The sequence below is a fragment of the Podarcis liolepis genome (genome assembly GCF_965112155.1).
Source record: "Podarcis liolepis genome assembly, chromosome: 14".
NCBI lineage: Eukaryota > Metazoa > Chordata > Lepidosauria > Squamata > Lacertidae > Podarcis > Podarcis liolepis.
Genome location: NC_139569.1, coordinates 52,049,466 through 52,072,701, shown reverse-complemented (window position 1 = coordinate 52,072,701; position 23,236 = coordinate 52,049,466). Strand labels below are relative to the sequence as shown.

The 23,236-nt window shown below is 46.8% G+C and overlaps 2 protein-coding genes and 1 long non-coding RNA gene across 7 annotated transcripts in view; 1 reads left to right on the top strand and 2 right to left on the bottom strand.

Moving 5' to 3' along the window:
- Positions 1–23,236, top strand: part of LOC310693722 — a 155,552-nt gene that overhangs the window by 129,195 nt on the left and 3,121 nt on the right. The window lies entirely within an intron of this gene.
- MAPDA (N6-Methyl-AMP deaminase) lies at positions 812–12,264 on the bottom strand. 4 transcript variants are annotated; one of them, XM_083476127.1, is made up of 10 exons: positions 12,208–12,264; positions 11,332–11,462; positions 10,534–10,594; positions 9,239–9,326; positions 8,091–8,172; positions 7,344–7,470; positions 6,169–6,249; positions 2,704–2,842; positions 2,034–2,134; positions 812–1,109 (listed from the first exon to the last, which is right to left on the bottom strand). In XM_083476127.1, exons 1-10 carry the CDS (start codon positions 12,259–12,261, stop codon positions 921–923), a joined length of 1,053 nt encoding a protein of 350 aa, XP_083332253.1. In that variant the 5' UTR covers positions 12,262–12,264; the 3' UTR covers positions 812–920. The 4 variants fall into 4 exon arrangements, with proteins under 4 accessions (XP_083332253.1, XP_083332254.1, XP_083332255.1 ...); XM_083476128.1 differs by having other exon boundaries at positions 7,374–7,470; XM_083476129.1 differs by lacking the exon at positions 12,208–12,264 and adding an exon at positions 11,563–11,771.
- The window catches only part of TM2D3 (TM2 domain containing 3), an 84,001-nt gene continuing 74,683 nt past the window's right edge, over positions 13,919–23,236 (bottom strand). Inside the window, exons 2-7 of one of the 2 annotated variants that reach the window (XM_083476021.1) lie at positions 21,859–21,942; positions 20,113–20,208; positions 18,039–18,211; positions 15,652–15,826; positions 15,125–15,200; positions 13,919–14,742 (exon numbers count right to left, since the gene is read on the bottom strand). In XM_083476021.1, the coding sequence (XP_083332147.1) occupies positions 14,577–14,742; positions 15,125–15,200; positions 15,652–15,826; positions 18,039–18,211; positions 20,113–20,208; positions 21,859–21,942 (770 nt within the window). In that variant the 3' untranslated portion in view covers positions 13,919–14,576. The remainder of the gene's footprint in view (positions 14,743–15,124; positions 15,201–15,651; positions 15,827–18,038; positions 18,212–20,112; positions 20,209–21,858; positions 21,943–23,236) is intronic. The other variant, XM_083476022.1, reaches the window with a different exon arrangement.

Genomic DNA, 23,236 nt, shown 5'->3' with positions numbered 1-23,236 from the left:
ACGGACTGTCTCGCCAGAGTGGTGCATGCTCTAGTTATCTCTCACTTGGACTACTGCAATGCGCTCTATGTGGGGCTACCTTTGAAGGTGACCTGGAAACTACAACTAATCCAGAATGCGGCAGCTAGACTGGTGACTGGGAACGGCCGTCTTGAAAGACCTACACTGGCTCCCAGTACATTTCCGAGCACAATTCAAAGTGTTGATATTGACCTTTAAAGCCCTAAACGGCCTCGGTCCAGTATACCTGAAGGAGCGTCTCCACCTCCATTGTTCTGCCTGGACACTGATGTCCAGCGCCAAGGGCCTTCTGCCGGTTCCCTTGCTACGAGAAGCCAAGTTACAGGGAACCAGGCAGAGGGCTTTCTAGGTAGTGCCACCCGCCCTGTGGAACGCCCTCCCACAAGATGTCAGAGAGAAAAATAACTACCAAACTTTTAGAAGACATCTGAAGGCAACCCTGTTTAGGGAAGCTTTTAATGTTTAAAAGTTATTGTATTTTATGTTCTGTTGGAAGCCGCCCAGAATGGCTGGGGAAACCCAGCCAGATGGGTGGGGTATAAATAATAAATTATTATTATTATTATTATTATTATTATTATTATTATTATTATTATTATTACCTGCACAAGCGACGCTGACACAAAACCCCGCACATACATTAAGTAAAATAGAAACATCGCCACCTGACCCCACCCCCACTTACCATTCCCCCCCACCTCTTTCCCCCTTCCTAATGCAACACTAATGTGTCAACAAATGAAACTGATCTGTAGAAAATGTAACTTGGAAAAAGAGATGTTGCACATACTTTTGTAAACTAAGAAATCTTTAATAAAAAACACATGCTTTTTTTAAAAAAACAACACTCTGCGCACGCAGCGTGAGTGCCATAGTTGTTGGCGGTCTGATATGGCTATTCAAAGCACAGATGCTTTCAGTTGATGCCACTGCTCCTTCAGTTTCGTCTTTGTATGACTGGAAGCAAAAATGCAGTTGATGGCATTGTAGGAGATTTCCCAGATCTGTGCTTTGGACAGTTGGAATGTGTCTGCAAGCAGCTGGTACTCCTGGCTCAGGTCAGTCGCAAAAACCCCCTTGTCGTCCGTCTGGCAGTAAAAGAAAATAGTAAAAGGGTTAATTTTATGGGCTTTGGGCACTTAAAGGACTGCATCACAGACTGTTTTCCTAGCCAACAATGTAGCCTACCTTCCAAAAATACTTTATATATCAACTTTTTGTTCCTGATGTCCCTGCTGAGGCCTGTTGCTTGTGAGGCTGGAAGGGCGTGGGGTGTGGGAGGTGCCGGAAAGGCCATTATGGGATGGCTCAACCACGAGGGGCAAGCAGAACTTCCATGTGAATGCTGCTTGCTAGATACCAAGTAGAGGGGAGGCTGTTGCCTTCATGCCCTGTTCATGGACTTCCTGGAGGTAGCATGGTGTAAAGGTTGGAGTGTTGGGCTAGGACCTGGGAGACCAGGGTTCGAATCCCCACTCGGCCATGAAGCTCTCTGGGTGACCTCGGGCCTTTCAGCCTAGCCTAACTCACAGGGTTGTTGTGCGGAGTAAAAATGAGGACGCCACCTTGAACTTATTGGAGAGGAAAAGTGGGCTATCAGTGTAATAAATAAATATCATTTGATTGGCTATTGTGGGAAATCAGAACGCTGCAACAGATGGCTCCTCCTGATCTGGCAGGGCTCATCTTCTTCTGACAGAGAAGCAAGGCTATTACAACATGTCAAGGGGGGGGGAGGAGGTGTCTCCCTATGCAGTGGTGTCCAAACTTTTTTCAAAGAGGGCCAGATTTGATGAAGTGAAGGGCCATGAGCTTTTTTTTAGGATTGAAGTTGTTGAGGGTTTTTTTTAGGATTTTACCCCAGGAAATAAACTGCCATAGGGGTCAGATTAAACCAACCGGCGGGCAGATTAGGCCCCTGAAGCAGACTTTGGACATGCCTGCCCTATTGTTTTTGAAGAGGTTCTCCACCCTGACATCTTTGTGTGTCTGGATAACGCAGAGTGCCTTACGCAAAGCACGATGGGATGACCCAGGTTGTACCAGAATCCGAAGTGGTGTTGGTCGCTAGAAGGCACCGTCTGGCTTTTGAGGTTTGACGTCAGGCAGAGTTCTGAGGAAGACGAGAGAAGTCTGGTTCAGAAGGGGTCAAACGGGGAGAGCAAGCATGGGAAGGCCACCTAAAGCGGACATGGTCACCTCGCACGAGCAAAGTATAGCAGTGAAGACAAAGAAGCAGACCCTAGTGTGAAGGCTTTGGTGTTGCTTAAATTGTGTCTGCGGACTCAACGTGAGATGGTGTCAGTAGTGGCATGTGGCCCAGCCCACCTCAGACCTCCTGGGAGGAAGCACTGGCTTGAGAGGCTTCCACATGGAAACTGGCCCTGCATTAAAGAAAGGCTTTTCCCAGTGGAAGTGTCCCCAAATCCCCTTGTGAAGCTAGAAACAGCATGTCTGGTGTGGACGTTGTGAAGAAGGAAGAAGAGAACCAACGGCGCTCAGCACCGGCCACCTTCCTCCCCTCCTCTCACCAGGGACTGGCCTCCACCGGGCCTGAGAAAATGCTGCTGCAGCCACAGTTGTCATGGTAACCGCAGTTGAGCTCTGCCAACCAAAGGCGAAATGGCAAAGGAAAAGTGAATCCCAAGGACCCTCCATCTTTCCTTCAACGCCTTTCCTTACCTAGGGGTGTGCGATTTTGCCGAACCAGCTGCACAAGATCCCCTGAGGCCAATGATGAAGAATGAAGAAATGTACCGTGTCCAATTCTGTCAGGTGGCAGGCCCAGGAGAAGCCTGGTCTCCTCTTCCTGGTTTGGGATCTGAGAGAAGACACATGGATTAACTATGCACTGTCTTTTGACCGTCCTCAACCCACCATTCAGCTTTGCTGGAGGACCCTCTTGGGTTCCAGTATCTTGAGGAAGGAAGAACCCCCCCCCCCCCGTGTTGCCCTTCTGCCCACTGTGCATAATCTGATGGGCCTTTGCTGTGATGCCCCGGCGCTCACCTTCAACCCCTCAATGCATTTGGTCACCCACTGCACACCTTTTCTAGTTCTATGAGCTGAAATAACCAGACCAACCAACCAGAACAAGAGCCCATAAGATCTATTGCAGGTTTTTTGGAAATAGTACGTAGTATATAAATGTTTGTTTTATTAAAACGCAAAATCAAGTGTACAACAAAATCAGCACAGAAAACATGTGTGAAATGTTGAAGCAGAGATGGGTACAGAGACATCAGTCAATACATTCCATAGTTTTGGCAAAAGAGAAATTCTAACAAGTCTGTAAAAATCAAAACACCATAAAGATGGATACCCCTTATTTTCCAGAGGGATGAGGTGCCTTTCCAGCAAAGCTCAGTTTGTGAAGCTCTACATGTATTCCTTCATTTCACTGCATTATTCACAGCTATTTATAGGGGAGGCAGGGAAAGCTACGTGCTCTGGTCCCAATCCTGATCAATATTTGTAATGTGTATGGGTTGCTCATGCGTAAGTTGCCGCCTCTCCAGGCTTTGTTGCCTTGCTAAACCTTTCAGTCTGGACAGCCCTTCACTTCGTGGCTGCCTCAGTCGCTAGCAGAATCCGTCAGTGGGCGTTTCTTAAATCTTTTCCAACATAAAAGTTGTTTGACACCCAGTCTCCTCCTACTCTCTCTGCGCGGAAGTCTTCTGCGCAGGGTGGGCGTGGGTAGCGGAGGACCCGTGCTCTCCCCGCTGGTGTCCGGTGAAGAGTCCTGGAGCCCTCTCGCTGATTCCCCCATCAGCCCCTCTATATCCCTGGTGTAGGGCTGATTTGCTTCCCCATCTGCGGAGCTGCCTCTTTCCCTGCTGGGCCCTTCTCCAGCATCATTTGAGAGCCTTCCCTCCGCCTCTAGCTCCGATGTCAGTTCCCTGACAATATTGCATCCATCACTACTATTTAAAAAAGCCTAGACATATTAAATGCAATCGCACACTGAATGCAAATAATTGTTTGTCCCTCTCCAAAATCAATTAGGATCCATCACCTCTCAGTTGAAGGTAGACTAGCCCTCTTGGTTAACCTATTCTGCTAAGTTCCATTTGTCCCTCACCATCTCCCTTTGAACACAGAAATATCAGCAGGGAAATGATAAGGGGGGGACGACGACAAAAACTGGAGATTGAAAAAAGGAGGGGAGGAATGCCTAACGAGGTATAGAACAAAAAAAAGACAAATTCTGAAACCAGTTGTGTACAGCTGATGAACATGATTGCAAAAATGTATAAATTATTGTCGAAATTTTAAATGCAAGAAGAACAAATTAAAGTATGCATGATCAAATGGGTGAGAAATTGTGGGTATAACATACAAACGGAACAGCGGTGAAATGTGTGAACTAAAGGGTTAAAATAGACACTGTTATAAAAGGAAACTTTAATAAAACGATGTACCATTGATATTTAACACCTGAGAAACTATTTAGAATGTATAAAATATCCCCAATACTTGTTGGAAATGTAAAGAACATGAAGGGACAGTCTATCACGCTTGGTGGACATGTGAAAAAAGCCAATAACTTTAGGTACACATAAACAGAAGACAGGAGTGCCTGGCGTGCTCTGGTCCATGGGGTCACGAAGAGTCGGACACGACTAAACGACTAAACAACAACAACAACTCATAAACAATGATAGGGAGAATTTTGAAGGCTAACTTTCAATTGAGCCCAGAACTCTTCCTGCTGGGACTTATGGATATACAAAAAAGAAAAAGGGGGGGAAAAGACTATGGAACGTTGTTCCAATATATGATTAGGACAGTGAAACTTATATACACAAAGATTGAAAGATTAATCATTACCAACAATGGAGGAATGGTTATTAAAATTATTAGACTTAGCTGAGATGGCAAAATTGACATGCTTAATCAGAGAAAAGTCATTGTTAAGTTATTAAAGATTGGAAAGCTCTCATAGACCTTTTGCATGAAATAATGGGATTTTGGTTTGAAGGCTGAAGATAATGTTGGTTTATAGAAAGTAGTCATGCTGGGGATTATATTGGAGTGGATGAGTTGAATAATGTTTATATATTTTGCTGACAGATGAAGAATTGTAAGTTCCTTAGTTTCTTAACTTTAATTTTCTTGTTCTCTCTCTCTTCCTTTCTTTTGTATCTGTGTTTTTATCTAAAGTAATGTTTTAGTCTGAATAAAAAAGATATGTGATAATAAACTTTGTATCTCTCTTTTTAAATTCTAATAAAATTGATTCAAACAAGAAGTAGATGATATACCCACAGACAGGTACTCCAGCTTGCCGTTTCACGCTGCCAGCTTGAAGGAGGAAATACAAAGGTTTGGGAAAAGATCAAGGATCCCTCCATTGCCTCCTCCTCTCCCCTCCACTGTCACCTGGGGGCAGCCATATCCTCAGACCATGGGTAGGCAAACTAAGGCCAGGGGGTCAGATCTGGCCCAATCGCCTTCTAAATCCGGCACGTGGATGGTCTGGGAATCAGCGTGTTTTTACATGAGTAGAATGTGTGCTTTTATTTAAAATGCATCTCTGGGTTATTTGTTCATAGGAACAATTCATAGGAATTTGTTCATCCCCACCCCTCCAAATATAGTCCACCCCCTCAAGGTCTGAGGGACAGTGGACCAGCCCCCTGCTGAAAAAGTTTGCTGGCCCCTGCCTCAGACTGTCCCAGTGGGAGAGACAGAAAGCAGGGCTAACTCCATCAGGGACCTTGTTCCCTGAACTAGGCCGGCTGGCCAATACAGGAACTGCTATTTAGAAACTGGTGCCTCCGCTTTGATTTTCCTCTTCCCTCCCTGTCCCTTTCCCCTTGCGTGTTGTGTTTTTTAGATTGTAAGCCTTGTAGCAAGCCACTTACAGATACTACTAATTTATTTATTTATTGCCCATGCACAGTTCCCATGTGGCCAGTGCAAACTGAACAAGTGGCCCCTACACAGGTGGGGCTGTCACACTGCGGCTTTGCAGCAGAAGCGGAGGCCATGGTGGCCTGCCAGTGCTGCGCTGATGGCAAAGACAACCTGCCTTCCAGGTGACACAGGGAACCCTACACACATCACTAAAAAAAAAATTAATCCTGGTGCCACATTTAGCCTGAGAAGCTGCTCAGTGAGCAAGTCCCTGCAGCAGAATGTTACCTCCGAAAGATGCAACGCCAGCTTCAGCCCGGCTTTTTTCGCTTCTAAGAGAGGCTCCAGAAAGTCCTTGCCATGACCTGCCTTGAAGGTAAAGCAAAAATATAACTTAGGAAAGAAGTTTACATAATTATGCAAGTCGTGGAGAATGTGGAGAGAGAAAAGTCTCCCCCCCCCCCCGCCACTTCATAAGGCTAGAACTCGTGGGCAGCCAGAGAAACCGAATGTTGGGAGGATTCAGGACAAAGCGCCTCTTCAAACAGCACAGAGTTAAACTATGGAAATTAAAGGTAAAGGGACCCCTGACCACTAGGTCCAGTCGTGGCCGACTCTGGGGCTGCGGCGCTCATCTCGCTTTACTGGCCGAGGGAGCCGGCGTACAGCTTCTGGGTCATGTGGCCAGCAGGACTAAGCCGCTTCTGGCGAAACCAGAGCAGCGCACGGAAATGCTGTTTACCTTCCCGCCAGAGCGGTACCTATTCATCTACTTGCACTTTGACGTGCTTTCAAACTGCTAGGTTGGCAGGAGCAGGGACCGAGGAACAGGAGCTCACCCCGTCACGGGGATTCGAACCGCCGACCTTCTGATTGGCAAGCCCTAGGCTCTGTGGTTTAACCCACAGCGCCACCTGTGTCCCTAAACTATGGAACTTGGGTGGCTTTAAAAAAGGAGTTGGACAAATTCATGGAGGAGGAGGGGCTCTGAAGGCTCCTGGCCATGAGGGCTCTGCTCTGCCTCCAGAATCAAGAGGCAGTAATGCTTCTGAATGCCAGTTCCTGGAGGTGAGTCTTGTGCTCAAATCCTGCTTGCAGGTTTGGCACAGGCACCTGGTTGGCCACTGTGAGAACAGGATGCTGGGCTAAATGGGCCATTGGCCTGATCCTGCAGGCTCTTCTTAGGTTCTTAAGATACAGGTGAACAGAAGCCTTAACACAGCCTCCACCAACCTGGTGCCCTCCAGCTGTTTTGCATTACTCCTCTGCTCAGCTTGAGCCAGCACAGTCCCAGCACCCACTTCTTTGTCTATTTCCCGCCATCCACCCGAAGGTCCCAAGGCAGGTCACAACACTCATGGTTTAAAGCAGGTTGGCGAAGGCTGGCTTGAATCACGATAGAAACATATGATAATTTGGGCGATGGCAGAGGTGATTATTTCTTCTTTTTAAAGAAAGCTTACTGAAGGGTTTCCACTGAGGTCCAAGCCTACCACCACTCCATCTGTGGAATGCAGGAAATCTTCGGCCAGTTTGACTGTTTCCTTGGCAGCTGTTTGTCCTCCTCTTCTATCCACAGATAACAGAAACCTAGAATATGGATAGCCATATTACTGCAGAAGTAACAACCATTAGCTCACAAATGAGGATTGTGATGTAGGAACTGGTCCAGGTTGAAAACTGTACAGCGGCAGCCAACTTCTTTTCCTGCTCAAGTGAATGCAATTAGCTCCTCTCGCAGAAAAGGCCAGGGAGACAGGGCAAACACCAGATAAGCTCAGGGAATCCTTCGCTGGAGATTCAGCACTAGAAGCAGTGGCATTTAAAACAAAAGGAGTCTGGCTAACAAACTTAAGTAAAGGTAAAGGTACCCCTGACCATTAGGTCCAGTCGCGGACAAGTCTGAGGATGCGCACGCATCTTGTTCTATAGGCTGAGGGAACCGGCGTTTGTCCGCAGACAGAATGACTAAGCCACTTCCGGCGAACCAGAGCAGCGCATGGAAACGCAGTTTACCTTCCCACTGGAGTGGCAGCTGTTTATCTACTTGCACTTGACGTGCTTTTGAACTGCTAGGTGGGCAGGAGGTGGGACCGAGCGACGGGAGCTCACCCTGTCACGGGGATTCGAACTGCTGACCTTCCAATTGGCAAGCCCAAGGCTCTGTGGTTTAGACCACAGCGCCACCCATGTATCGCTTACAAACTTACCTAACATCTATATCCAAGCCATCTTCCTTGCATTGCCTTACACCCTCAAGTACAGCTTCCACATAGGTCCTCTTGGTCATACCTATGAAGAGAAGATCTGTATTCCTTTCAAACAGAAGGTATAAAGTGTTTGTGACACACACACACAAAACCCTAGGGTTTTGTTTCCTCGACCTCAGCCATACCCCAATCCATATATCACTAAAGGTCAGGTCACAACTGACCCCCCCCCCGCCGCTTTCTTTTCACAGCACTCAAGCACAGATGCAGGCTGGACATTTGCCAAGCCAGGGTTGCACTACTGCAGAAAGCCACTGGGGTCAAAACATGGCGGGGCTTTAGCTCCACCCTGAAAGCCAGGAGGTTCCAGGAAAGGGCACGAGATGAGGCTGTTCATACCCGGCCCAGTCCAGTCCGGCCCACTGCACCAAAAACTTCTCCATGCCATTTAGTTATTAAGATGTGTGCTCTCGTATAGTCTCGTTTCTTCAGCTTGTGAGATGCCTTGATATAGTAATGTAGAAAGCTGGTCTATCCCAATTAAAAAGGGAAATGAAATGAAATAAATAAAATCTATTCCCAATAGTCATGGACTGCTTTTCACCCTAGATGAGGAATCTAGGTGGGGAACCTCCATCAGCCCTGGCCTCCCCTTTGGCCCCCAAGGGCATTTTAGGGAAGCGCTCCCCCCCCCCCGCGCCTTATCATGTCAGCTGTCAAGCGGGTAAGGGAGGGGCTTCAAGGCAAGACCTGGAGCTTGAAGTGAGCTGGAGCAAGAAGTGCTCCCCCCTGACCTCAGCTGGTGGGGGGGGAGAACATGCCTTGCTCAAGAAGGGGGGGGAGCACTTCTCCCTCACACAGCTGCCTTTTTCAACTGATGTTTTCATAATAATTTATTTTATTTGTAGTTTTGCTAAGTGTTTTTTTAAAAAATGCAAGCAACCTTGAGTATGTTTTCTGTAAAGTGAAAAATAAATTGTTTCACGGAATGCATGTATGTGGAAAGCAATGCCCCATCTTGGAAGGGAGTGGCTGTTGTGAGGTATTTGGATGTTCCACTCTCCCCAAATCCTGGAGAACTTGGGGGTGGAGGTGCTTAGTGGCAAAGAGCAGGCAATTATAAATTGAAAGGGAAATCCATTTGTCACCCGTGGTCGGCTCATCTCTGGGCGTGCTCCTTAGCTCTAGGTACTTGACTCCATCAGCAGCAAATTCCTGGACAACATCTTTCATTACCTGAAATTATAGCGGTATTTTGAACCTAAAGGATATTTGCAAAGCACACTGCTATCATTTCAAAGCTTTAACACACATTCCCCCCAGGGAAAAATCAAATCTCAAATTCACTCACATACCTGGTTCCATGAATCTATTTTTCAGAAATAATTCTTTTATCATCATGAAATATAAATATATGCAAAATCTAGGATATAAAAGTTATGCTTCATATACAATTCATTTACAACCCTAACACTTCAAAAATATTGTAATGTGAATTGTGAAATAGTAGGACATGAGTTTGTATTCATCTCCATGCCTCTAAAAAGACTCCATCCATTAAGAATTCTTTTTATTAATGATTGGAATTCAGCTACCTGCCACTTCACCAATTTTTAATAATTGCTCCAGCTGCCAAACCTTATTTAATCACACCTTACTTGCTAATATTTTTCTGTTTCTTCAGTTCTTTGCAATGATCAGCTCTCCACCAGTCTCAAAACAGCAGACACAAGTCAGCCTGAAATCCTGTTCAGCCAGTAAGCTCCCTGGGTGATCTTTGGCCAGTGATGATCACCGAGTCTAAACCTGCTCTGCTCCAAGGATAACGTCTGAGCTGGGAAGGGCAAGAGATGGCTGCGTGCCCCACTCTGAGCTCCTTAAAGGGAAGGGTGGAAGAAAAGCAGAAATATATGTAAGTAATACACCCAGAGTACAAAACAAAAAACAACCCCATGCGTGGCCAGTGATTGATTCCTTTTCATCATCAGCAAAAGATTAATTCTATTCTATTCTTTGTATTTACTTTCTGCATTTCTATTCCACCTTCTTTCCTCCAAAGAGCTCACGGTGGTCTGGCTAGTTCTCCCCACCCCATTTCATCCCCCCAACATCCCTGTGCTACGCAAGGCTGAGAGGCAGCAACTGGCCAAAGGTCACACACCAAGCTTCATGGCTGAGGAGAGATTTGAACCTTGGTCCAACACTCGAAGCACCACACCAGAGGTTGGCAACCTAAGGCCCATAGGCCACAAGCGGCCCATGGGGATCATTTAACTGGCCCATGGATCCCCCCCCCCCCGCTCAGTTGGCTCCTGTGTGCCACGCTAAACCAACGCGGAGCAGAGCAGGGACCACCTTCTGCGATGCTGGCCGGCTTGCCATTGCCTGCAGGAAGCTCCATGCGATGAGAGCACACATTAAAATTAAGTTTGAGTTAGCGTACCATTAATATGTCTTCAGTCCTATTGGTAATCTGATGGATGATCTGGAACATCTGAAAACACCTAAAGAAAGAAAAGAGAATTGCAATGAATAGGAATTCATCAAAACAAAGGGAAAAGTGGCACACTCCCCCAAAATCGGCTTTTTGAACTCGTTTCCAGAGATCACCTTTGTTTCAAATAGATTTCTGCATTTATCATGCATCCCTTCCCACACGCATGCACCTCTGAATTAAATGTACACATAAAAGGAATATTAAATATATAAATGTTATATATATAAATAAATATAAATTATAAAAGGGAAGACAATTTGTCCTCAGCATTATAATCTAAAAAGACTCAGCACAAAAGGAAAATGGATAGGGAGGGAGGAGGAAAGAAACAAACCTAAAGTTCAAGCTCTTACAAGTTGTTCTAATGACCAGCTGAGATGAAAGCATTCAAGGAACAGAGCTGGTCCCTTGGATGCCAATGCAGAGGTCCTCATCTCTTCTCTGCTACAGCCTGACGCTGCCACTTAAGAGCACATGGAGGAGTTAATTATGCAGCGCAGGAGGAACAGGAGTGCCAAACAACGAGTTTGGTTGGGAATTAGGGGGTGAGGATGCAGAATCAGGTCTGTGCTTCAAGGCCAAAGTTGCAGCACAGGGATTTCTCCTTGCATCTAAAGAGCAACACACATCCATCTGACCAACAGGTGCAGAGGGTGGGATTGGGATATGCTGTGGGAGGAGGCAGCCAGGCAGATGCTTCACCTAAGAAATTCCAGCGCGGGCTCAGACTTGAGACATACTCACTCTTCCAGGCTTCTTCTCTTGCCCTTGTCAATCATGGTCATTCCATGAGGAACCTGAAGGTCTGGTTTCCGGGCCATCAATCTCTTCATGGTAGCAGAACTGATGGAGCCATTCAGGTGGGCGTGCAGCTCCTAATTCAGAAGCAAATACCTGCTCAACTCTCCCCAAATTTCATTAGAAACATTTTTAAAACACCCCCTCCCCCCCTACCAGTTCCCTCTCTTCCTTAACCTTAAGCTGTCAGTTCTTATTTCTGGCCGCCTGCGCAACACAAGAGCAGGGGACTTTTTTAGGGCCGCATTCTCCTCTGGACAGCCTTCTGGGGGCCACAAGAAGTAGAAGCGGTTGGATCAACAACAGTTGATAGCTCCAAGATGCTTCGCAGGAGGAAATTCCTCAATGGGATACATAAATTCTCTCTCATCATCCATCGGAACTGACTGGCAATAGGTTCATGAAAGACAAAAATAATTCTTTTTTACAGAACAAGCCATTCATTACAGAATTAACTGCAGGCCGTGATGGTCACTCCCTCGGGTGGCTAAAAATGGAGGGCTAGCGAGTGTAAGAAGCTGTCTTACACCAAGACCGTGACGGGATTGGGACCGCGGACTCGCCAGAGCTCCTTCCAGGCGGGAGACCCCCCGCCCCTGAGCCGGGCCCCGGGCCCAGACGCTCCCGGGAAGGCGGCGGGCGACTCGCGGGCCTTGGCCCTTCGTTCTCGGCAGGCCGCCTTCTCCCGCGCCTCCTTCCAGGCCCGCACTCGGGCAGGCCAGCTCCGGCCTCTCCCTCCCCGCCACGCCGCCCGGCTCTCGCCTCGCCCAAAGCCGCGAAGCCGCCGCTCCCCGCAGGCCCCCTCTCCCGCCCCGGCCTCACCACTTTGGGAAGCTCCCGGTAGAAGCCGCGCGCTCCCGGGGGCTCCGCCGCCATCGCCGCGCCTCGCCCGGCCCGCAGCAGCGCCGCCTCCCGGCCCCGCGCCGCCCAGTCCCAGAGCAGCCCGCGGGGCGACCCAAGGCAGGCTCGCCAAAGGAGCCGGATCTTGCACGTGCACTCTTTCGCAAAGTGACTCTCAGGTCACGTATCACATCCGCTTTGCTGTGCGACTATGGCACCAAAATATGGGTCAGTCCCACAGATGCTCTGGGTTTTTTACAGCCCCCCCCCCTGCATCATTACACCAGAAAGACCACCGGCCAGAGGTTTGCTGCATCCCCACTGCACACAAAAGCTGAGCATCCACGTGGCTTTACAGGAGGCCAGGCAGGGCTGCTGCTTTGGTGCTCAGCACGAGAGGAGAAAAGGCCTGCAATGGCTGGGAGAGGTAAAGGTAAGACTCCGGGAGAGCTAAGGCCTGTCGAATTTGATACCGGGGTGCCATCTCAGTTTTCAGGCCGAGGGAGCCCCTAATGGCTGGGAGAACAGAGCTGCAAGTGCAGTTGTGAAAGACATGGGAGTCTTCCCTCCCTTTCTCCCATCAGCCTTAGAAGGCTTTTGCCCCACCGATTCTTATTCTTACAGGATACAGTGGTACCCCAGGTTACATAAGCTTCAGGCTACAGATTCTGCTAACCCAGAAATAGTACCTCGGGTTAAGAACTTTGCTTCAGGATGAGAACAGAAATCGTGCTCCGGCGGCTAAAGTGGTGCTTCAGGTTAAGAAGAGTTTCAGGTTAAGTACGGACCTCTGGAACGAATTAAGCTCGTAACCCGAGGTACCACTGTATGGGAGTCATAATGTTAACTTTGGGTCCTCCCAAGTTTTATATCTGAGGACAAAGCAGCAGAAGTCTCTGTGTTAATTTAATGGCTCTAGCCAAGTCTGCTTTTCTATACAGTGCTTGCCTCCCAACCACCCTACCTTTGATCAGCATTGCTGTGGCAGGTGTCTGGTGGGCTATAAATACAAGCGAAACTCAAAAAATTAGAATATTGTGGAAAAGTTCGTTTATTTCAGTAATTCAACTTAAAAGGTGAAACTAGACATGCAAAGCGAGATATGTCAAGCCTTTAATTGTTACAATTGTGATGTACGCCATAAACATCACAATTATAACAAATAAAGGCTTGACATATCTCGCTTTGCATGTCATGAGTCTATCTCATATATTAGTTTCACCTTTTAAGTTGAATTACTGAAATAAATGAACTTTTCCACAATACTCTAATTTTTTGAGTTTCACCTGTAAAAGGCTTCACTGTACAGCTTAAGAAGAGGAGTCTGGATTTGATATCCCGCTTTATCACTACCCAAAGGAGTCTCAAAGTGGCTAACATTCTCCTTTCCCTTCCTCCCCCACAACAAACACTCTGTGAGGTGAGTGGGGCTGAGAGACTTCAGAGAAGTGTGACTGGCCCAAGGTCACCCAGCAGCTGCATGTGGAGGAGTGGGGAAGCAAACCCGGTTCCCCAGATTACCAGTCTACCACTCTTAACCACTACACCACGCTGGCTCTCAAGTCCAGGTGCATGCCCCTCCACTATACAAATGGCGGATTGAGCAGATGAGACCAATGGGTCCAATGGTAAAAAAGGTGCCGTACACGGAAGTGAGCCCATTAGGAAAAGAAAAAGCATTAAAGGAAATATGTGTGGTGAAAGAAAATTTTATTAGTCATTGTATTAGAAGACTCAACTTCTAAGGTTATCTAGCAATAACAATGTAACATTCAGTCCCGAGGGAGCCAAAGTATCAAGTTAAATTAACACATACACTGCATGTACCGTTCTCGGAAATAAAAAATAACTGAATGCAGGAGATAAACACATGTAATAAACATTTTAAATCTGCTGCTCAATGGATTTACTTAGGGCGTAACAGAAAGATACTTTCTCTCCTTTTCTTCCTCTTCTTTATTTTCTTCCTTTTTTCTTATTTCTCTCCTCTAGATTAGTTTGGCTTTTATTCTATTTTATGTTGAAAACATTTAATAAAAATTGATGATAAAAAGGGAACTTGCTAGACATGTAGTGAATTAGTTTACATCTGTCCAAGAAACAGAACTGCACAACTTAAAACACCTTTTTTCATAGAAAAAAAATTAAGTGCATTTAAAAAGCCAAAAGGAAACAAACTCCAGAAAAAGCCCCATCATCCAATGAGCCATTCATTTATTTCACCTTAAGTTAAAGGCAGTCTAAGTACAGATGCTGTACATTAAATATATGTGAAATATGGAACAAGTTCTCCTAGGTGTGTTTGTGTGTTTCCAAGTGCAATCCATCTCTGACGTTTCTTGCATTGATGGTTAGATGTAAAGTGAGCCGTCAGCAGGGCCCACATAACCAACGCCTATGAGCAGTACATCTATGAGAGTCCAGATTCCCAGGCCTCCAAAGCTGAAAAGTTTGCCCAGACCTTCTCTCCACTGGCCCAAGTAGAAACGATCAGCTCCAAAACCGCCAAGTGTGATGCTGCAAATACAACACAATTATGTCTGAGAAGCCGTCCAAATCCAGACACCCATTACTGATGCCAGCAGCAAAGCATTTAAATTATTTGTACCTGACAAATAGCATAATGAAGTTAATTAACACTGACTTAAAAAATCATCTACTTTAAATGAGCCTACTAGTGATATAATTTTTTTAAAATGAAAACTTTGCACTTATTTTTACAGTTTAACACAAAATACTGGTAGAATCCCATTCTGCTTTCAAGACTCAGGACAGGCAGCAGGCTTCAGAACTGCCTGAAGACAAAATAAAGTAACCAGGCTCCCTTGACCAGCTTAACCAAACATCCAGTCCAAAAAAGAAAGTATTTTATTTAGAAAGCAGGTAATCCTATTCCTACCTTAAAGCCAAGGCAGTTGACCATTTATAGCCTCCTGTCCAGTTGCAATAAAGCATCTTGGGGAAAGTACGGTTACCTTAAAATAAACAGACATTGAAATCATAAAGCCAAGACCACAAACAGGAATAGTGCTGCACAGTGGCGTAGTGTGGGGGGTGCAGGGGGGACTGGCCGCACCAGGCGCAACATCTGGGGGTTAGGGTTAGGGGGCGTAAATCCACGGGTTAGGCGGCGCAAATTACTTGCCTTGCCCCGGGTGCTGACAACCCATGCTACGCCACTGGTGCTGCAGTGTGTGCTTTGAAATTATCTTAATTGATCTTATTGCAAAAACTGTGACAAATACTTTACAGCCCTGATTTAAGAGTGATATAGGCTCATCTGTTATCAGTGTTGCATCTTTCCCCTTTTTATTCATTAGTATTATTTTTTGCATTTCTCCCAAGTCTGGTATTTTTGCCCCCAAAACATCTGTTAGAATTTTATAGAATTCTTCAGGGACACCATCTTACTCAGGCATTGCTTACCCAGACAATGAATATGATCCCGCACCGTGCAATTGGCACTATATCGTTCTCGTGGACAAGAGACCGTTTTGCAGTTTGTAGGATTGGAACAGACATAATCTGATGGAGGGAGCTGCCAGCAAAGCTGGCAAGTCATGTTGATTGTGAAAGTTTCTGGGCGATTGTTTTTCTCATCCTGCATGAGAATCAGAAATCTTAACTCACCCTTCCAGAAATAATACACAGGTTAACCAGAGAGCACTTACTGGAGTGTGACAGAATCACCAAATACACTTGATTTTTTGGAAGCTGAGAGCACCTAAGTTCTAGATACTTTTACTAAATTAAGCAAGCACAAAGTCAAACACATGAGCTGTTATGTGCCAAAAAAGAAAAGTCCTGTGGGAATATACTGAAGCATAAGCTTTCCTGGATTAGACTTCAACAGGTGCATGAAGGTTCACCCTCAGCTGGTGTAGCTGCATGCATTATTTGAGGAAAGTGATTGTCTAGACTCATTCCAATCTGGGTTAGTGACTGACTCTACCTTGGGTGCCCTAATGAGGGAAGGACCTGGCTGCTTCTGCTTGATCTCTCACCTGCTTCTGATACAAGGGAGCATGGCATCTGCCTATACTCTCTGAAAGAAATGAGTATCAGGGGCATTGCTCTGGTCTCCTCTTCAGGGACAGTTCCAGCAGACGGCATTTAATAGTGTTTCTCAGCCCCTAGGCTCTTGAGCTGTGAGGTGCCACAGTGCACTATGTAGTCCCCAATGCTATTTAACATCTATATGAAGCCATTAGGAGTGGTCATTAGGAGATATGGAGCAAGGTGTCATCAGTACACTGATAAACCCAGCTCTCTTTCGCCGTAACATCTGAATCAGCAGAGGCTGTGCAAGCCCTGGGTCAGTGCCTGGGTGCAGTGGTGGGCTGGATAGCAGCCAACAGACTGAGTCTGAATCTTGACAAGACCAATGCACAATTTGTGAACACTTATTGAGTCCGTGTAATTGGTCAATTGCCTGCTTTGGGTAAAGAATGTACTTCCTCTGAAGGAGAGGGCTTGTTGTCCGGGAGTCTCCTGGATCCGTCTGTCACTAAGGTGACCTTAGTGGCTAGGAATGCCTTCTAACAGCTTTGGCCATTTCTAGACTGTGGCAGCTGGACCATCGTAGGTCATGCACCAAGGACCTCCCAATTGGTTTAGACCAGGGGTGGCCAACTCTCAAGAGGCTGCAATCTACTTTCAGAATTAAAAACTACCCCCGTTTTTTGAGGTTCAGCTCAAAGTTGTTGTTTTTAGGGAGGAAAGCCCTGTTTCGGGGCTGGGGTTAAAGGCAGGGGACAAAGGGGTAAAGTCACTCACAAAAAGATTGCTATGGATGAAAACAGCAGCACAGAGGAAGCTCCGTCTTCCCTTCCAGAGATCAAACAACAATAGAGGGCGGGGCAAGGCAGGAGTCAGTTTTAGCGACGCTAAGGGAGCCAGAGATCTACCAAAACCTCACTGGGATCTACCAGCAGATCGCGATTGACCTGTTGACATCCCTGGTTGAGACCATCTATATAATCTTTTCAGCACTTGTTAACAACCTTCTTCTGCTTTCAACAAAACTTTGAAGTAGGGATTTTTATTCCAGTCTTTATCAGCACTGGATCAGAAACTGTATTTGTTTTGATTGCTGGTGCTTTTACTGTTTATCACTTTGGGAAGAGTCTGTAAAACAGGATATGTCTTTTGGGGAAAAAATAATCTATAAATGCACTTATGAAATGTTATAAGGGGTCATAGCAGCCAAACCCTACTGCTAACCACAAGCTGAGCTCTCTGTAATTAAAGTACAGAATTGAATCTTCCCCCTATCAGATAGAAAGCAAATGTCTAGGCCCAACAGAATACAGTGGTGCCTCGCAAGCCGAAATTAATTCGTTCTGTGAGTTTTTTCGTCTAGCGAATTTTTCATCTTGCGAAGCACGGTGTCGGAAAAGTTTTGGAAAAGCTTCAAAAATCGCCAAAAACCTCAAAAAAGACTACCACACCGCGTTCTATGAGTTGCTCTTCGAAGGCAAGTCACAACTGTATTAAGGGTGTTAAGAAAAAGGAAACAAACTTGCAAAAAACGCAAGACGTTTTCGTCTTGCGAAGCCAGCCCATAGGGAAATTCGTCTTGCGAAGCAGCTCAAAAACCGCAAAACCCTTTCGTCTAGCGAGTTTTTCGTCTTGCGAGGCATTCGTCTTGCGGGGCACCACTGTATCCCTTTCATCTATATCCAGCATCTCCTGAATAAGGTATCTATTCAATTACATATTTTACAAAGTAATTATTCTCCTTCAAACAAGTAAGGTGTAGTATTTCCGCAAGATTCATGTTCATATTACAAATGAACAAGCATTCTACTTACAACACAGTGGACCTGGGATCTGGCTTTACATTCAAAAACAGCAGTTTTGCCATAGATACAGGAGCAATTTGTTTCACAGTCCATACATCCTGGAGGCAGTCGGCTGCACAGTCCATTACTAGGGCATTGGGTCATATACGATGGGGTCGCTGTGGCTTCTGAAGAATTAAAATCTGGTGAGAACAAAAGTTTCAGTATTCGCTAGAAAAAAGCTAGGGAACAAAATATCTGAAATTCCTAGGTTGCTGAACACGAATGCCTAAGCAACTACTTTTTCCTAACCTGCTCAATTTACATTTCACCTATTTTAGTAATGTGCAGCCTATGCATGTTTACCCAGGAGTAAGATCCACTATAAGGCCCAAAGAATTTAATGGGTCTCCCTTATATGTAAGTTATTTTTAGGATTAGGAAGATATGACTGTCTTAAACTGAGCCAGAACTTTAGACCATCTAGCTCAGTACTGTCTACACTAGAATGCCCTGTGGCCTTCTAAATATGGTTGGAATCCAATCCTGATTAGTCCCAACCAGCAAGCCTAATGGTCAGGGTTGCTGAGAGCTGTACTCCAGCAATATCTGGAGGGTCTACAGTGACAGGTGTCTTTCCCAGCTTTGCATGAAGAAGAAGAAGAAGAGTTTGGATTTGATATCCCGCTTTTCACTCCCTTTAAGGTGTCTCAAAGCGGCTAACATTTTCCTTTCCCTTCCTCCCCCACAACAAACACTCTGTGAGGTGAGTGGGGCTGAGAGACTTCAGAGAAGTGTGATGGCCCAAGGTCACCCAGCAGCTGCATGTGGAGGAGCGGAGATGCGACCCCGGTTCCCCAGATTACGAGACTACTGCTCTTAACCACTACACCACACTGGCTCTCTGATGGGCACAGAACTGGGGACCTTTTGCATAACCCCAGCATTTTTCACAATTCAGATACATTTCTATGGGGGAAGTTGTGGGTCACATTCAAATGAAAAGGCAAGTGACTGACTCACAGGCTATATAGAATTAAGTATATTAATACTCAAACAAACAAAAAAGTCAGGTAAGCATTGAGAAATATTACTGGATTATCATTTTGAAACACGAAGCGTATTTAAGTACCATAGCTACTACACAAATAGGAGCTGCATCCATGGAGAGGGATGGACTCACACAAGGGAAAGTGAAAAGAGAAAGTACTCTGGCATTTATCAATGCCATATGGTAATAGTATTTGTAATCACATGCATGAGTATTTATTCAGACCTGCTCACAATAATTCATGCTGGTTCCTTTGCTCAATTGGTGGCAACACCTTTCAGTTTCATTAGTGTTCTTTGGCTCTTAGTAGGAGATAATCAACAGCTTCTTTATCTGCAGGGTACAATTGTTTTGTTTCCAAATGAAAGACCTCCTTCATTTTTAAGTTCAAGAGATTATTTTTGTTTCCTTGAGCCACTCAGTGGGTTTTATCCACAGAAAAAACTTTTGCTTCTAGTGTTAGAAATGCCTCCGAGTAAGTGCTTTTGGGAAACAACAACAGGAGTGGTTCCTGCCCTCCTGGTGGGCGTCCCAGAGGCATCTGGTTGGTCACCGCGGGAAACAGCATGCTGGACTAGATGAACCCTTGATCAGATCCAGCAGGGCTCTTCTTACGTTTTTGTTTCCTGTGCAGGGGACCAAACAGTCCATTTCCCTCCCATTAAGGGCCACATTATATAGTATGCACAAGTGGAACACGCCCATGTGGAACAGATTGTTGGTGGCAGCTTGGGGCAGTGTTCACAAGAGAGACTCTGAGTTGCAAAATACTATGATCTTAAGGATCAAGATATAACAGAACGGTGTGTCTTCTCTCATTAGCAAATGTAAAGCTCTAATTTCCTAGCTATTTCTTACATTTGAGAATTTGTTTCTAGAAATTAGGGGGGTTTTTTACATGGAGGAAGTGGGATGGAGAGTCCTTCAGAAATAAGCTGTTCTGTAGGCAAATATATCTCACAAACCTCTAAAGATCTGTGCAGAATAAGGTTTACAAAGACATACATTTTCATTCTAAGAAGTACAAGACGGAATGGGGGGAAAAATACATACCTGATACTTTAGACACTGGAATGTGTGTGCTTGTAGGTACTATTGCAACCTTTGCCAGCTGAGCTTGTGGATGAGAGTGTTCTAAGCTCAGTGATCCTGGGGGTGGGGTGGGGGGAAAGAAACACAAAATACTAACAGGATTCAAAGCATGTTTAGTTACGACTTGGAAGCAACAGTGTGGTCCAGAGCATCAGGCTTGGGTTCAAATCCCTTGTGTGCTCAAAAGAAAGTGGTGCTGGTAAGATAAAGTGGCTTGAATTGCTCAGTACACTTCTCCTCTAGAGGCTAGTTGCCAACGCTGTACTGAGTGACTTTCTCTGCCCAGGGAACTATTACTCTGTAATAGTGCTGACCCTCAGAATGTATTTCTCATCTTCCTCACCCTAACCCAGGACCTCCAGTCCAAGGAGTAGTACTGTGATCTTTCCACACTTATTTCAATTTGCATTTTAAAAGTGTGGGTAGTTCAGACCCATGAGCCGGTAAGCATCACTACTTTGAATTAAGGTGCTGAATTGCGAAGAAGAGAGAGAAGAAACACTGCCTGGTATTTGCACCTTTGACAACCGGTGTCTCAGATCTTTCAAGGCCTCTTAATGATGCACAGCGCAACAATTGAGACGTTTGTCTGTGCTGGACATTACTTGTTTAAAAAAGTCCTACAGTAGCAAGACTGGATAAGACCTTGTGGCGTTCCTCAGACCTTGGGGGGGGGGGCGGACTATATTTTGGGCAAAAATAATAATGAACAAATTCCTATGCCCTACGGATAACCCAGAGGTGCATTTTAAATAAAAGCACACATTCTACTCATGTAAAAACACCAGGCAGGCCCCACAAATAACTCAGAGATGCATTTTAAATAAAAGCAGACATTCTACTCATGTAAAAACACGCTGATTCCTGGACCATCTGCAGGTCGGACTGAGAAGGCAACTGGGCCGCATCCGCCCCCGGGCCTTAGCTTGCCTACCCTGTCCTAAAGCAACACTGCCAATCACAGCAAAGGATAGCAGTGAGAAGCCCCAAAGACTGACTTGAATATAATAGGTTTGCAGTTCCTCATAACCAGATTCGGGAATAACGTGAGAAGAGCCCTGACGGATCACAAGACAGACCCATCTGGGCCAGCATCCTGCTCTTGGAGTGGTGCACCAGATGCCTATGGGAAGCCTGGAAACAGGATCCGAGCACAGCATTCTCCCCAACCGCAGTTCCCAGCAACGGGTATTCAGAGGCAGGCCCTTTAATCTAGCTTTGTAAATCAGCCCCCTCACTCCCTGCACGCAATTCCTGGTCACCTAGGGCGACCAGGTCATACTGAAACACAAGAAAGGCTGTGTCTGCCCCATATCCTGAAGTAACAAAACCCAGGTGTATATTAACAAAATAAAAACATTACTCCCCCCCCCGCCCCCCCACTTCATTTCGCTCTCCTTTCTTGGTTGTTTCTCCGCCCCCCTCCCATCACCCCAATGCCAGTTTCTCTAGTGTAAGCCTGTTGGGGCAGAGAATGACACAGCACCAGGCGCGAGGCTGGAAGAGGCTGCTCTGCCCCAGGGAAGCGAGCCAAGGCTGGCGGGACAAGCGCCAGGGCAGCAGAGCCCGGGAACATTCCCCGGAGAGAGAGGCCTCCGTCCCGGCCAGGGAGCCTCACGGCAGAGCGCGTGCAGAGTGCAAGGGCCCCAGCGCCTCTTCGGCGTGCATTGGTGGGCCTACGAAGCGGCCCGGCCTGCTGCCACTCACCCCGCCCGGAGAGGACGTAGAGCTGCGAGAGGAAGAGGGCGACGCGGCACAGCCTCTCCAGCGCCCGCAGCGCCGCCGCCGCCACCGCCGCCGCCATCTTGGCCGCATCCGGGGACTCCGCTCGGCTCCGCCCCCGCCGGCACGTCCCGCCTCCGCTGCGCTCTACGCAGGCGCGAACCCCAAGAGCCCGCGGGGCAGGCGCGGCCGTGCTCTCTGCTGCCGCCACGAGGCCGGGAGCAGCAGGCGCCAGAGGGCGAGACCAGGAGGAGAGAAGCCACGGACTGGAGAGCTGGAAGAGACCTCGGGGTCCTCTAGTCCGACCCCATGCAATGCCCAACGGGGGGCTCCAAGCCATGACTCTGAGACGGAGAGATGCTCCACACACCCCGTTATCATTTGCTTCCATTTATAGCCCTCCTGTCCTCTAAGGAGCAGGGGAGAAATCCCTTAAAAGCCTCCTGCCTGCGTCTCAAAGGCAGGAGAAGGAAAGGACTAATAACAGAATGATGGCGCCTGGCGAGGCTTCCTGAGGAGCGCATCCCACAAACGGAGCCACCCCCACTCTCCCCCTCCTCCTTGTCCTGGCGGGGGTGGCAGGAAGGAAGCCCACCAAGGAGGCGTTGGAAGGCAACAGGGACTGTGGGGAATGGAAGGTGGCTCTGGCCCAGGCCGGGCTGCTCCCTTAGTCTGTGGAGAACATCAAGAAGGGAGGGAGAGGCCAGCCTGGCCCCATCCGTGGTAGAAGAAACAAGCCGCCAATGAATTGCAGCATCAAGGGGAGACTGGCCCGGCCAGAACGGGACCTAAATATCCCCTTATAGCTCCCCACTTTGTTCTGGGCCTGTGGAACTGATACCCCACCTCCTCTACCTTTCCTCTCCCCTTGTGCGTGTTGTCCTTTTAGTTTGAAAGTCAGACCTGATTCAAGCAGGACCCTTTTTAAAAAAATCATGAGCCACTTGGGGAGACAACTGCTTGAGAAACAGGATAAAAATCTAGGAAACAGGCACTTCACCTCCTCTTGCTCCCAAGTGTACTGATTTGAACCTCATGAATTCCATTTAAGCCAACATGACTAGCAACCAGGGGAACTCCTCTTCCCATGTTTTGTCTGATCCCCTAAAGCCATTTAAATTAGGATGTTTACCACATCTTGATGCAGCAGATTCAGTAAGTAATTGGGCATGTTGTGTGAAATAGTACTGTTGTCTTTCTGGATGCTGTCCACTAATTGAAAACCTCGAGGAGTTCAAGCACTGAGGGGAGCAGAAGGCCCTAACTGCTTTTTTGTACTATGCATAATTGTACAAACTTCAGTTAATTAGGTTTTTCACCCCAGGCATCAAAGACCAGCCCACACTGGTTCAGGGGCTACACA

Excerpts from the sequence above, each read along its gene's own strand:
- MAPDA (XM_083476127.1), bottom strand. The coding sequence starts at position 12,261 with ATGGCGGCGGAGCCCCCGGGAGCGCGCGGCTTCTACCGGGAGCTTCCC. Across the intron at positions 11,463-12,207 it reads ACCGGGAGCTTCCCAAAGTG|GAGCTGCACGCCCACCTGAA; the intron begins GTGAGGCCGGGG and ends CTTCTGAATTAG. Across the intron at positions 6,250-7,343 it reads ACCTCAGTGGAAACCCTTCA|GCAGGTCATGGCAAGGACTT; the intron begins GTAAGCTTTCTT and ends TTTACCTTCAAG.